The 15,753-nt window shown below is 38.0% G+C and overlaps 3 protein-coding genes across 3 annotated transcripts; 1 reads left to right on the forward strand and 2 right to left on the reverse strand.

The window, feature by feature from the left end:
• The first annotated feature begins 1,995 nt into the window (after positions 1 to 1,995).
• On the forward strand, positions 1,996 to 3,651 carry LOC135616587 (UDP-glucuronate 4-epimerase 6-like). The gene has a single exon (XM_065115931.1). It carries the CDS (start codon positions 2,082 to 2,084, stop codon positions 3,417 to 3,419), a length of 1,338 nt encoding a protein of 445 aa, XP_064972003.1. The 5' UTR covers positions 1,996 to 2,081; the 3' UTR covers positions 3,420 to 3,651.
• Positions 3,652 to 5,876: 2,225 nt separating this feature from the next.
• On the reverse strand, positions 5,877 to 8,197 carry LOC135616589 (glycine-rich RNA-binding protein 4, mitochondrial-like). The gene is made up of 5 exons (XM_065115933.1): positions 8,094 to 8,197; positions 6,938 to 7,084; positions 6,724 to 6,792; positions 6,340 to 6,446; positions 5,877 to 6,225 (listed from the first exon to the last, which is right to left on the reverse strand). Exons 2-5 carry the CDS (start codon positions 7,068 to 7,070, stop codon positions 6,082 to 6,084), a joined length of 453 nt encoding a protein of 150 aa, XP_064972005.1. The 5' UTR covers positions 7,071 to 7,084; positions 8,094 to 8,197; the 3' UTR covers positions 5,877 to 6,081.
• A 370-nt stretch (positions 8,198 to 8,567) lies between these two features.
• On the reverse strand, positions 8,568 to 14,035 carry LOC135616588 (selenium-binding protein 1-like). The gene is made up of 7 exons (XM_065115932.1): positions 13,768 to 14,035; positions 12,223 to 12,418; positions 11,178 to 11,405; positions 9,901 to 10,132; positions 9,716 to 9,823; positions 9,342 to 9,614; positions 8,568 to 8,969 (listed from the first exon to the last, which is right to left on the reverse strand). Exons 1-7 carry the CDS (start codon positions 13,904 to 13,906, stop codon positions 8,685 to 8,687), a joined length of 1,461 nt encoding a protein of 486 aa, XP_064972004.1. The 5' UTR covers positions 13,907 to 14,035; the 3' UTR covers positions 8,568 to 8,684.
• Positions 14,036 to 15,753: the final 1,718 nt, after the last annotated feature.

The raw sequence follows: 15,753 nt of genomic DNA on the forward strand, positions 1-15,753 counted from the left end.
GAATCTTATGATAGTTTATTGAACAATATGTGAATTTGCTTCTTGGCAGTCAATTTAAGAATTAAGAAATAGAGAAGGTAATGAGAAATACTTGTTTGAACAAAAGTTATTAAGATGAACAATGATATGATGATCCATATTGTTGTATGAAACCAAGTACAATATAATTGCATGACTCCATCTAAAGGAAATCTTGGGAGATGGGAGTAATGATTGGGTAGGGTCCTAACTCATCATTCATAATCAAAAGTGGGCATTGTCTTTCATCTCATCTAAGCCAAGAGTACTTGGTTTTTTATATTCCCCAACATGTCTCCTCTTTTGCAAATGGTCCAAACTTTATAGGAAATTTACTTGAGGGGGGCATGCATAGGTTGTCGAGGTTGAGAGAGAACCCACACAAATGTAAGAAGAGACATTGGGAGAAACAAAACAATAAAGCGCATATTATAATTTTTGAAGAACAATCAAATAGCATATTACATCAAAAAGATAGATAGAAAGCTAATCCAATCGCCATCACAAAGAATTTTCATCGTGCATATCTGATTTGTGCAAGCAACATTCGATCTATACTTGTAATATATTATTATAGGATCATAATTGTATAGTTAAATTCAGAAGAGTATTTTGTTTATTTTTTTTTTACATTGATGACTATGTTACTATATATATATATATATATATATATATATATATATATATATATATATGAATAAATACTCAAGTATGAATGAATTATCAAAAGAAAATAAGAATTAATAATAAATTATCTTACGTAGTTAGTTACTTTGGCAATCCCAATTATGTTCTGTAGTTAGTTATCTTTGATATCACAATCCCTATATTTTAAAAATTTACATTGGCATCTTTATAGTTATGAAAGTGAAACATCTAGATTTATTTATCCTAACGACGTCAATTTTATCAATGAAAATACGAAAATAAAAGATAATTTTAACGTTCTAATTTGTGGTGACGGATGACGTCGATGGTGGTGGCTGGCGACGGTATTAGAGGTCACAAGTGACTATTATGGATAATGATAACTATGTCAGCGTCGACGTAAATGCATTATCGATAATGATAATAAGAGTACTTTGATATTTTTTTTTTTCCCCTACTAAGTTATATAAAACAGGCCCACTTGATCAAATGAATTACCTGAGGACAACCAAATTGAACAGGACATGCTTATCATGCATTTCTTTCTCTTCAAAATTAATGATAAGAAGCCAAATCCTTCAATATCCAAATACATTTATTTGTTGGAATCTCCTGCCGACAGTTGATAGAAACAATGACAGTAGTGCCATTATATAGTTATAAACAAATAATGCATGACAAAGATTTTGTAGCGGTTTCTATATGCTGTTTCTGCTTGCTGCTCGATGCCTTGTGTTGGAATTCATCCAGCAGCAGAAAGAGTAGTCACCTGTAGTAGTTAGTTTGATAGGCAGTGTTAAGCGAAATTTCTATGTAAAGGTCGCGATTTTTGTTTTTTTTTTTTTTGGAGTTTGATCCCTTCGACATTCAAGTTAATGATTTTATTTTTTATCTTCCTTTTTTTTAAATTTTGAGTATATTTTTATACTAAAATAATATTTCGATCGGATAGTTTGTAACCGACTCGAACTATTGAACTATTCCTTAATCTTTTTACAATATATTAGTAATCAATGGTGATCGATTTGAATTATTCTTCTATGATCTTCTTGAAATATTTATATGGATATTTTGTAGGAGATCGATTCTTAATATTTTTGAAATGTTTTAGAACAGAATTGATTCTTAAATTGATTTGAATTATCTTTTGATCCGTCTTAGAGATTGACCGACAACAGTAGTTGATCTTATATTTCGAAGAAGGACGAGCAACATAGTTGATCTTTATATTTCAAACCAATTGGCCACCTGACGGAGGGACCCACCCCTTCTCTCACTTGCTCCCTTTGTCCTGTATCACTGTCACTTCCCTCCCCCCACAGGTCATCCACCTCCGGTCCCTTATCAGGAACACCATCAGCTCATCCTCCTCGCAGATCCAATTGGTCGCTTCTTGGGTGAAAGAGAAAGAGGAGATGGCTTCTCCGCCGGACACAAGCAAGACCGCCAAGCTAGAGCGCTGCAACAACTACCTCCGCCGCGTCAACAGCGCCAAGATCATCTCTGCCTCTTCACGCCTCCTCTTTCGCGCCTCCATCCTCGCCACCGTAGTGCTCATCCTCCTCTTCACCCTGCACTACCCTCCCCTCCTCCTCCTTTCCCATTACTCCGCCGCCGCCCGCTCCAGCCACCGGAGCCTTCTCTCCTCCGATGTCACTTACGGAGGTGCAGCCTGGGAACGGGAGGTCCGCAGCTCCGCCACGCCGCGCCGTCCCTCTGGCCTCACCGTCCTCGTCACCGGCGCTGCAGGGTTCGTCGGCACCCACTGCTCGCTCGCGTTGAAGAAGCGCGGCGACGGCGTGGTCGGCCTCGACAACTTCAATTCCTACTACGACCCCTCGCTCAAGCGCGCCCGCCAGTCCCTCCTCTCCCGGCATGGCGTCCTCGTGGTGGACGGCGACATCAACGACACGCCATTGCTCACCAAGCTCCTCGACGTCGTCCCCTTCTCCCACGTCCTCCACCTCGCCGCCCAGGCCGGCGTCCGCTACGCCATGCGCAATCCCCAGTCCTACGTCACCTCCAACGTCGCCGGCCTCGTCGCACTACTCGAGGTGGCTGCCAAGCACGCCGACCCCCAGCCCGCCATCGTCTGGGCTTCCTCCTCCTCTGTCTACGGCCTCAACACCGCCACCCCCTTCTCGGAGCTCCACCGCACCGACCGGCCCGCCTCGCTGTACGCCGCGACCAAGAAAGCCGGCGAGGCCATCGCCCACACCTACAACCACATCTACGGCCTCTCCATAACCGGCCTCCGCTTCTTCACCGTCTACGGGCCATGGGGCCGCCCCGACATGGCTTACTTCTCCTTCACCAACAACATCCTCCGGGGCAAACCCATCACCCTGTTCCGCATGCAAGACGGCACCGCCGTGCAGCGCGACTTCACCTACATCGACGACGTCGTCAAGGGCTGCCTCGGCGCGCTGGACACCGCGGAGCGGAGCACCGGCAGCGGCGGCAAGAAGCGAGGCCCCGCGCAGCTGCGCGTCTACAACCTCGGCAACACGTCGCCGGTGCCGGTGGCGAAGATGGTGGACATCCTGGAGGAGCTGCTGGGGAAGAAGGCCAAGAAGCACGTGGTGACGCTGCCGCAGAACGGCGACGTGCCGTACACGCACGCCAACGTGAGCATGGCCGAGAGGGACTTGGGCTACCGGGCGACGACCGACCTCGCCACCGGGCTGAAGAAGTTTGTGAGGTGGTACGTGGAGTACTCCGACAGGAAGAGCAAAAAGGAGACGTCGGCCTAAGGAGGGAGGGATCGCCACCGCACTACAAAGTGTGTAGTAACTGGTTGTGCCCCAGTTTACTATATTACTGTTGGAGAACTGTAGGGTTAATAACAATGGCAATAAAGATGAAGATGGGGAAGAGATGTAGAGGGGAAGGATGGAAGATGACAGTGAGGAGGAACCAGAAGGATGATGTCATGTCATGGTCCATCTATCTCTCTCTTTCTTCTTCCCTCACTAAATTTGTTCATCACAGTTTCCTTTTTTTTTTTTTTTTGGTTAACTAGTCAATCTATCTTGTGGGATGTGAATCCACCATATACAACTCTACTTGTCACCTTATGGTCGACTACGTAGTGTTTGAGAGTGGAGGAGATGGTGGCGTTAGAATTAAGTGTGTGGGTAATGATGGTGGCAGGTAAGAAGCCAGTTAATTATATGGATGTGAATCCATATAATCCGTTTGCTAATGAATTATACATTCATTTGGTGTGCATAATGCACCTTTCCCCAAATAAAAGATAACAAGTTAAATTGCAGGTAAATTGTACTTGCAATTTACCTTACACATTTCCTATATAGAAGTAAGAAATCCCATGAGTTGAGATTTGAATCTGGATGACCCACCTAAATTCCAGTAGCTCCTCATTGCTGCCCAGAATAACAACACACAAGCTACTACTTCATTCATCATCTTTTGAGGGGGAAGCAACAGCAGCCTCAGAAGATGCACATGAAGTGCTATAAATCTGTACTTGAGATTCCTTCCAGAGTTAATAATATTGGCCCTCTCCCGGTGCAAGCGTTAGCAATTGCATTATACGAGTGGCCATTGCACCAGTCTCTCTCTCTCTCTCTCTCTCTCTCTCTCTCTCTACTCTTGTCACATCATAATACAGGGCTCTAAATCCAAATCCTTGTGGAGGTACAACTCATGTTAGAGAAAGAGAGAAGAAAACGCATGAGACCAAAGAAAAAGAATCAGAGACACCAAATAGGTTTATGGTATGACGGGCACCAGTCAAAGATCTCAATGAAGTTGCAAAAGCAACAGAGACTTGTATATTATGCATCACTTTTAACATGAATTAGCATAATTTTGTACCTACATTAACACATCATAGTGAAAGCTTAAACTAACTCAAAAGTCATTTAGATGCTATCATAGCAGGTTGGAGAAGCTAAGCTGGTGACGAGGGTCAGGTAACAACACAGAGAAACAGATATGATGTCCAGCCATGATGATGCCTGGAGCCACTGTCTTCATGCAAACACCTATTGGGGAGTATTGATTGAAGGTAGCTAAAGCCTTAAAGGTGACAACTGCTCAAATTTTTCCCTCATCTCATATGAATGAAGATAAAGCTGGAGTTCGAAAGGGATGCTCATGTGCTCGGAGAACCCCTTTCCCAAAAGCAATGTTTCCATCCTCCCTCCAGTGATTCCCACTCCACTACATCTTTGCAAAGTAAAAAATAACCCTGACAGACCATATTTTTCAACAAAGAGCTTCTCGCATCCTCAACTTCTGTGACCATTTGAGTTTCAAGAAATCTAATCTACAGTTTTACTCAATCATTCTACAGTTTTATATTAATGCAAAGACAGCATCTCATTGTTATGCTGTAGATTAAGGAAAAACCAAAAGGACTTGATCTATCGCTTTGTTGCCTGACAACGATCGAGGTTACATTGCCACTAACAAGTATGCTTCTAGAGTTGGAAGCAGAAGGAATAATTATGAGTGAAAGGTCTTGGCAAATTGCAGATGGTTTTCCAGGTAGGGTTAAGAGAAGCATGGGTAGCTCTTTTGACATCTTGCTGCAATGTCAATATCCAAATAGCTCAAACCCAAGTAGCCCAAGAGGTTGTCAAGGTGACTGAAAAAAGAGCCTATTTAGTAAAAAAAACAACCCACAATGTACAATAATCATTTTATTTGGTGAGAGTTTTCAATTGTGAGGTAAGAAAGGTGATCCACAGATATACTACAAGTATCCAAGTTAAAAACTGCCATGGGTTTGGATAACTGGATAGTTGATCAGATTCAACAACAGATAATTCAAGAACAGATAGGGTGACTTCATGAGGGCACCTAACCCATCACCTTTCCTGATCTATATAGTGTCATCATTCCTAATCTCTGTAGCCATGGTAGAAAATAAGATACTTCCTTCCAAATACCCGGTCTGCTCGAGATTTTAAAAGTAAGATTAGAATACTCTTAATCTGATTTAGAACAGATAAGCACATATATACCAAAATAGGTTTTAGTAAAGGTTCAGGTAGCTGGATAGGTAGTCAGATTGGGAATTAAATAGGATGAAATAGGACGCTACCTACCATTACAGCTACTATCCAATCATAATGGAAAAATAATGGCATTGATCGAGAAACCAAACAGAAAACAATTGAAGAGAACACTGAAGTATAACCAACACCATTACTAACAAAGTCATTTGTAATAGAATGATCTGAATCTCAACCAGTATATATGATCATTAATAATTACGATACTTTTCATGTCATCAAAGTATTAATAGCAGTGTAAGTAACAAAAGTAAACTGAAATATAAATAATAGTTCAACAAGTGCAGAATGCATATTAAAAAAGGTAACGTAGCATCATAAAAATAGTATTCATTATAAACTGCTTCAAAACCCCTGCAACAATACCCCTTCAAAAGTCATTCTGTCCACCACCATAGCCGGCACTGCCACCATAACCACCGCTGCCGCCATAACCACCACCGAAGCCACCGCGAGACCCACCACTAGGTCTTTCATTAGCATAGCTTACACGAATGTTCCGGCCCTGTAATTCCTGACGAATAAAAGTAAAATTGTCAAATGATGCATTGTTATTCAGCACCAAGTGACAATTTCACATTCAGATACAATCAGCTAGAAAAGGATAAATCAAACAAGGCTGACATACCTGGCCATCCATGCTAGTCAGAGCACTGCTTGCTGATTCATCACTATCAAAGCTTACAAACCCAAATCCTCTCGATTTTCCTGTGTCTCTATCAGTAATAACTCTTGCTGCATCAACAATACCAGTTACTTACAGTGTGCTGCTTGTAGTAAACAATAAGACGATGTTTTACCAAGAATTTTTTTTCAAGCAACGTGGAAAAAAACTAATCATTGTATTATCATAGCAGACATGAATCCTAATAGGAATAACGACAAAAGAATTTTGTCATGAGAAATTAATACATAGGCCATATGAGGCATATTTCAGTTATACGGGAACCAGATGACAATAATTTCATCACCACAATAAACTCTGCACTTGATGAGCAAACATTCTACTAACCTTCAACCACTTCTCCAAAGGAGTTAAATGCCTCCTTAAGCTGTTGATCATCAGTACCATAGGAAAGACCTGTAAGCAACAAAGTAGTAGAAAGATAAAGAAAAGATAACAGATGCATTCAGCAACATATTCTTAGACAGGTAAGTTATGTTTCCCAGTGAAATGTTATGCAAAATATCTAAATCCTAACTGAAAGAACAGAAAGAGATATTACCTCCAACAAAAAGCTTTGATGACATATAGCGCATAGAGTTAAGCAGATGCATAGCCTCATTTGGGGCACCTGATATTCCATTTTTCAATAGTCCTTGCCTAATTAAGCCACCAAGTTTACTGGAAAATGCCATCTCACAGTTTTTGACTGTATATATAGCAGGAGGCAGGTCAGCAGTTTTTGAAAAAATCAAAATGATGACGCTAAATATATATTGATGAACATAGCAAAACATTGCAGCAACAAGCAAAACAAATAATAAAAAGCTAAAAACAACAACTTGTGTAAAAGAGCATGAAAAAACCAGCGAACCATGACAAGCTTCAGGTGATGCTCTAAAATAGAATTTCAGTTCCTAAATCAAATCATGGTACGTCAAACATTGTCTAATTTAAGAGCTAATATATAAAGATCATCAGCAACTGGAATTAAATGAAGCTGGATATCCTATTGTCCTAGCAACTATTGATAGTAACTCTGGTAGTACCCATGTGAAGACTAAAAGGATTTAAACCAAAATCATATAGATAGATCTATTACTCCTCTCATCTATACCCTCCTGAAGTACAAGAACCAACACCCAAAAAGAAAAAAAGGGTGGAAACCTAATCTCCGCAAGATGTCTGTGATTCAAAACATCAGCTCTATTGTTTTTCAAGTCCTTAAAGACAAAAACAGACAACGGAATACCGGACAATTAAATTCGTTTTCTCGATACTCGATTTACAGACAACCATCTCAGACTTGTTCCCTTCCATCTTTAAGTTCACCATGAGACTACATCGGAACCAAAGTACATAAACAAGTTTCACGCACTAGCTATATATATCCTATTTTCTTCATCTATTAGTCCAGAAAACACAGCTCGACGCCCTATACAACACACAGTAATAATCTGTCCACACAACCTAAAGAAGAAAAGTGAGATCACATTAAAAAAAAATCCAAGAAAACAGCGGCATCTTTCGCTTACACATCAAATCTCTAAAAATAAAAAAATAAAAGAAACAAGCAAAAAAAGAACAATGAAAAATTCAACAAGATCCAATGAGAATCCACGAAAGCAAACTTTCACATCGGCAAGCGAAGCGATGAAAGACACCTAAACCAAAAATATGTAAGCAAAAGGAGTCAAAACGAAACCAAGAAATCATACCTTGAGGAATCGGAAGGGGCAGAGAAGATGGCAGTGAGCGAGACGGGCGACGGCTGTGGGAGAGAAGGGGGGGGGGGGGAAGACGGGTTTTTAAATAGGGCAAGGGATCGGGTAGGGTTTAAGCCCCTCTCCACGTAAGCATGAAGTGAAACATCGAAGGGTACTCCCTGTAATTTTTTTATGCGGAACTTCGTGACTTGTGTACTTACATAAATGACTATGCGAACATCTCATCATTCAAATTTCTCTCTCTCTCTCTCTCGCGCGCGCGCGCGCTATCCATCCTACTCTTAATTTTCATTTTAGAAAGTAATTTATCTCACTAAGTTTAGTTTAATATTCACTAAGGTTGAATATTAATATGAGAGGGATATATGTGAAAATTCATAATAATTCAAATTCCAAATTAATTCGATCTAAAATAGATGCCCGATTGAGGCATAGATTTGCATTGCTTTTATAGAGAGAGAGAGAGAGAGAGAGAGCTGCTATCAGTTATTAAGACAATGGAAGTATATAAAGTATCAAATTACATTATCAATCTTGCATGAATATTTGCTGCAGCACCAACAAATCAGCGGTTTGATTTCCTTATATCCAAATATCAGAAGTGCAATCTCCACCAGGATACCTCATCTCATGTGCCAGTGCAGGTCCTTCAGGCTCTAATCCAAAATCAACAAAGAAGTTTGGATTTACAGTCAGTCCGCCTTGGTCGGTGTTTACGTCGATCTGCAACATGTGAGACCCCTTCTTCGTGAGGTCTGGACCGTAGAACTGGTTGTCCCACGCGCTAAAGAGGGAGTTGGTCACGTACAGCCGCTTCCCATCCAGGCTCAGTTGAATCATCTGTGGTCCTCCTCTTAGTCGATTTCCCTGGTAAAACAGTAGTAGTAGTTGTTATGACAAGGTCTAAGTTTTACGACAAAATGTAGCAACAATATGATTTTTGAATGTAAATCGCATTAGATGTACAAATATTTCTCGCTTTTACTTTAAAGAGCTTGCTACACTTCACTTAGTTTGGAAATAGAAGCATGTATCGAAAATTAATTCTCATTTCCTCTCGAAGTGACCAAGGATTCTCTATAAACTCTACAAGAGTGCAGTCCGCAACTTTTTTGTGTAAGGAAAAGAAAAAAAGACAAAGAAGCATATCGTCAAAATGATGACGGCATGGAATGCAGAATAATGTAGCGTTATAATCATGGAATGAGAATGGTTTACTTATGGTTGCGAGATACTGACCTTGATCTCAGGTACATCGAATTGTGACTCTTTCCCGTCCTCTGACACATAGACTACATCACTTCCCTTCTGAAGGAGTCCTCCAACCCAAACTTGCCCTGCCAGCACCGGCTTTGCAGGATTTTCAATGTTGTACTGTCTAATGTCTCCGTGAAGCCAGTTGACAAAGTAGAGGTAGCGGTCATCAAGAGAGATGAGAAAGTCGGTAATCAGCCCTGGCATTTCCGGGAGAATCCAGTTTTGGACCTTCAGCGGTGTTACAGATATGGCAACCTTGAAAAGCAGACATTGCATTGAGATTTTTTAGTACCTTATACCCAATGGCAAAGCAGTAGTGGTACCAGAGGGCTAGAAAAGAAAATGGGAAAACAAACCTCATGGTTCCAGGATCCATCTGAGGTCTTGAAGAATCTAACCATGTTGCTGGACAAAGCACAGCCAACAAAGCCAGTGTCTTTAGATGGGTCATGAAGGAACCTTGTCTGCAGAAAGTAGTAATAGTTTTCAGAATATGAATATACTGGAGTTTAATATTAAGCTCAACACAACTAATACTGACTTCTAAGGGTAGCAGCCCCGAATTTCCAAGATCCAATGTCTGCTTTATTTCGCCATCTGGCCAGCTATAAACATTCAAGTGTCTTCCGTATAATCCATCTGACACATGCTGTAGGTTGAAGCCCTTTGAAAAAGCCGAAGGAGCACCCCATGAAGAACTGATCATGGTCTTGTGTCGTGGTTGGTACCAAAAATCATAGCCAAATATGGGAGCATGGCCCGGTTTCTCCCATCTGTATGGATGTGATATACAATCAAATCAAACTTCATTTGCAACAAGGAAGTCAAATGAAACAAATAAACAGAAATGGAAAAAACATCTTATAATCCCCAAAGAAAAAGAAGAGACACGGTTGTGAAATAGGGAAAAAGCTACCATTATAGTGTTTGCTACTTATTGTATATCATGTTGCAGTGTTCAACTCTCACTGCAGTTTTTAAGGAAACAATATCAGAAGAGGAAAGGAAAGAACAAAGACAAACCCTTAAAAACCTTTGAAGGAAATAAATATCCCACAACAAATAAGGAATATATCATAGGATTTGCTACATATCTCAAGTTCAATGGGTATTCATTTTAGATAATTTTTTTCTTACTTTGTCTTTTGTATTACCTAATAGGGGCCTTAGCATGGCCAAACACTATCTTTAAAGCATGCAGGAATAAGTTTTGAACCTTTACACGACACAGATATACTGCATCAGTCCGTATATTCATAGCTACAGATAAATAGGTTTTCAACCTTTCTATGACATGTATATCTACTACATGATAAAACTAATATCGGATTCCTAGGTATGCATTAACTATATTTAATGAGTTAAATTATTAGTGAAATACAAATTTTCATACACCAATAAACAAGATTTTTCCACAATGATTTCTAGGAAACCATATGCTGGAAAACAACATAACTCAATACTTTACAGCAGCAGAACATCTGAAGAAATAGGAAGCATTTCGTACTAATAGATTTAAATGTCAATTCATTACTAAGATGACAATTTGGTTAGTATCATCATCAACTTTATTATCCTTGCCTCAGTACTAACGTCATTTATCACATCTCCAATAAGTTGTAGTAAAAGAGATTGATGTTACAGGAAATTTTCATCTTTAGAAGATGAATAAGATGCTGATATTCTACTAGTGAAAGAGAAGAAAACTTTATCTGTCTGATTTAGGTTGGAACCAGACAATTTATGCACAAAACAATCTGTCTAGAAATTAGTAAAAATTATCAAGGTAGATGTCTCGTTACATGTGAATGGGCATACCTTCCTTTTACATTGAAGTCCGAATCAAGAAGAAGGAAGCCATTACCCTTAGCATTTCCTTCTTTATCCCCAAGGCAAGATATCATTATTTCACCAGATGCAAGACAATGGGAAGTATGAGGATATGCTAGTTCAGTCTTTTGCACAATATCCTCAGGCTCAACAACCTTATGCAATGATGGAGCTCTCGGAGATTTTGCAGTGTTAACGGCGTATACGCGGCCGGATCTGAAAAGATAAGAAAAGAGCAAGCTTGATTATTGAACACATCTAAATAGCAGGCAACAAAGGATGTAGCTTAGGAGCTATTCAGAATGGTTTTGAACCAGTCATCACAGGAAGCACTCCTATAACAGAATTCTCAAATGTAAATATTATCCCTGTAAGGCATAATAGAAAAAGATAGAACATAACGGATTTGAATATTTTAATATTAAGTCACTCGAGGAATAAACATTCTAAAATCAAGGAACATACTCCTTCATGTAAGGTGGTTTGTACAATTTGATTTAGGGAATAACACAAACAATTATTATTTTACATCCAATAATAATTTTAGCATAAAACATCAATTTCATGGACAATTGAAATAGTTATATTTTTATGAGAATATATCACATCTTAACAATCTTATCCAACAAAGAACCTTTGTCTTTTGCAAGTGAATTGTTTCTTATGACCAATATTTATACAATATTTATTTGTAAGACATACTTGGGAAGTTGGCAGACCATGCAGCTATATACCTGAAAATCCTAGGATTTGTCAGGTGAAGATAAGAATGATCATTGCTAATAGTGAACATGAATGAAATAAAACTGATTCATAGATATTGACGATGAATGTCTTAATGACTTAAATACTCACAGAACAGCTCCGAATATTGTTTAAGCTGTTCCAGAACTATAATCATGTATAGCTTGTAAGATAAAAGTATGCTTTACAGGACCAAATATAAAAGCACCAATAAACAAAATCAACATCTGTTCATAAGAAGTGAGAATATAAACAAGCAGAACACCACATGCTACATATACAATCTTACAGCAATGAAGGCAAAACCAAGAATTTCCGAACTGCTGAAGGGTCACCATGACAAGAGCTGCAGGAATTCCAACCAGAATGATGCAGTTCATCACCAACATAGGGCATAGGGAGTCTGTGAATGACTTTGGAATAGGATGGGGAGTTTGGATCCACATCCACTGTTGCCAAGTAGTCAGGCTTTTCTATTCCAGTTCCTACATAAATGAAGAAAAGGTATTTGCTGTCAAGTCTATCAACTAAAACTTAAATATAACTGCCAACAAAAGCTTGTATAAAATATCTTTATTTGAATTAAATTAAAGTGAGTGATAAGCATTGCAATCTAATAAAATGTATTGTCCAACAAGCATTTTTATTTAAGCTTGCAGAAATTTTGCAGCATAGCATATACACCTACAAAAGCCTACTGAAGAAAATATTTCAGTTGTTGATATCCAAAAACAAAAGAAGTGCAAAATGCGCAGCTATAAGGACCATAACAATTTTAAATTACAAGAAAAGAAACCCAGAAAGAATTAGTCATGCAAAACCACATTGTAGAAAAAAAATATCTATGATCTTTCATATATAACTTCCTCAAGTATCCTTTGTCAATTCACCTTCAATGGAAGGAAATGAGCGTGCATGAGAAAAGGAGATAAATAATTTACTGAAGAGTAAGTGCATTTCCAATCAATTATAAAAAATATATATATTACATCGCACAAAGGGGTGCCGCTTTGGTTTATGCTTTGCTGGAAGGAATAATAGGTGATTCTAATTTGAATAAATTTTCATAATCCGATAATAATATTTTCTGTATCTCCTGATACTGGCCAGTTTGTTTTAGCCATTTGTGTTGGATGTTTTAGTAAAGTGCCTGCACAGTTACCAAGTTCAAAATGCATGAATTGGAAACCTGCAAGATTCCTCCACAGGAATCAAACATTGACAATGAACTTAAAAATCTCTTCTCGAAGCCAAGGCCTGGAAGCCCCCTGGCTAGAGTCTGTGATACGAGACTATTAATGCCGAGAAGGAGCTAAAAAGTATTGAATGACAACTCTTCTTGCTATGCCCTAAACATAGAGGGAATTAAAGATTTTTTAATCTCAGCCAAAAAGAAAAATCCTTCTTAATGAAACCTTCAAAATGATGATGATACGATTCCTAAAGAAGGGGCCTGATAGCAATAAAAACTATGAAGGCTACAAAAGTAACATCAATAATTAATAGGCAGCAGCCCCTGGCCCAAGACACCATGCAAGAACAATTGAATCGAGTCCAAAATCAAAGTGCAGGCTCCAAGAAATTAAAAAACGATACGCTTTGGCTAGCAGGGCATACTTTTTGGTTTTGCGGATCGGTACGAGTAACTTTTTCTTTATCTACGTAGATTAAAGAGACGCAGCGTGTAAGGGTTACAACAAAACCGAATCTCAAGGGTTAAAGAAACAAGAAAAAAGTTAATAAGTTACTTCAAAAACACATCGGAATCAAACCTAAAGAGTCTCCCAAGCAAAAATTACCCAGAGAAACCAGAAAAAAGAGAGATCTATTTTACCATTATACACACAGGTGACATAGATCAGGGCCTCGCGAGGCCCCGCCATGGCCGCGATGGGGGACGCATAGCCCGGGCCCGTGTGGGCGCAGCAAGCCTTGGCCTCGGCAGCCTGCACTACTTCCGCAGCACCAGCCATCGTAGTGTCCTCAGATCGCCAACAAAATTTCAGCTTATGCTCGAATCCGATCAAAACACCCAAAGACAATGTCGAAATATCGAAACCCCTAATGATGCTTGGTGACGGTCAGAACGAGGCTTCGCCGTCCACGGAGACGTATATGGAGGTGAAGGGGGTACAGTGTTCCACCTACGTGGCGTAGCATGGAACGGTGCAACGAACGAGTCGATTCGCGATTCATGGATGCGGACGCAGAATGAGGTTGCGTCAGTCTTTATCGAATCTGGACCGGATTTTGGTTTAGATCCACTGACGGATTATTAAAGGAAATTACTCTTTCCAAATACATCAAATTTTAAGTTGTCTTACCAATTTTAACATCAAAATATTAGAAAATTATATATATATATATGAAAAATTATTAATTTTTATTTTTAAAAAAAAATATATTTTTTTGCTTCACCTTTGTAACACCCGTAAGATGACATCAAAAAGGTATGAGCCTATCTTAAATCAAAAATATTTTTTAATTATCCATATATCTAAATTTAGAATCCTATAAAATCTAAGGACACTATATGCATTTAATTTTGATTTACTCATGCTATAAAACTTGTACAATTTATAATCATACAACATATCACTCGTTAGCATTATGAAATGTAATGTTAAATTAAAATTATTAGCAACCACTTATGGACTCAGATGAAAATATCATAATAATAAAAATCAATCATTTACTATAAATTCACATAAATATAAAGTTTTCCTATTTAACATTTTAAACTTTCAAAATAGGAGAGGATTTTGACATTTACATTTACACACGCCAACTCATACTTTTTCATAATATTACAAGCAAGATATTTTTTACAAGAATATATTGTTAAACTGCTAACGTAAGTGTGTGAGACAAGTTAACCTGAAAAATTTATATAGTAATTATACGAGGTACAAAGCATAGCAAACGTTCTATCCATCCTATAATAATTCATATATTTGATTCCTTCTTATTTATGAATAATTTGTAAAGCTTTACATGGTTCTGATAGCATTAACCTTATTTGAGTTGTAAGCTTGTTCTTTAGGAATAAATTCTGACATATATGTATTATTTTGACTATAACATTCAATGTAAAATTTTGATTCAGTAAAATTATTTATTTATTTATTTTTAAGTAGACTCTTGTATATTTCTTATGGAGTCACAAGAAGCTCTAAACTTATGTTATATCAATCTACAAATTAGCAAAATTATGTTATATTATGATCTCAACATACCATCTATGTCCATTTGATATGATTGGAATTTGTTATCAACTAAAATCCTCCTTTAAATGAGTCTCATGTTATTGCTTTAAAACCTTTTTTATCTCTTAGGCATTGATTCTTATTATAATTGATATGTTTATGTTAGCTTGATATTGTTTCGTTGTCTCACATGTATTTTTAATATATCCTTTTTTTTTATGAGAATGACCTTATTGCACTTCAATGCTTATTCGATAATGTAAACTTTTGTTAGAAATGAAAATAGAGTTATATGTAAAGCCTGTGATGCTTTTGTCGCACCAATGACTTCGTCCAAACATAGGTGGATAGAACTTATAAATATTAGAGACTAGTAAACACTTAAAAATGAATAGTATTATGCTATGTTATAATCTTACTTCACTTCTTTTGATATGTCTTTCACTAGACATACTTATGTATTGTTATATGCTCTTTTGATATGAAAGGATTGAATGAAATGTCAAATATATTTATTGTTAACATATTTTTTTAATTTAGATATTGTAATCATTATGTATAATTATTTTTTAACATTTTAAATTAATTAACTTAAATTTTTTATTTGAAAATTT

The sequence above is a fragment of the Musa acuminata genome, chromosome BXJ2-7 (assembly GCF_036884655.1).
Source record: "Musa acuminata AAA Group cultivar baxijiao chromosome BXJ2-7, Cavendish_Baxijiao_AAA, whole genome shotgun sequence".
NCBI lineage: Eukaryota > Viridiplantae > Streptophyta > Magnoliopsida > Zingiberales > Musaceae > Musa > Musa acuminata.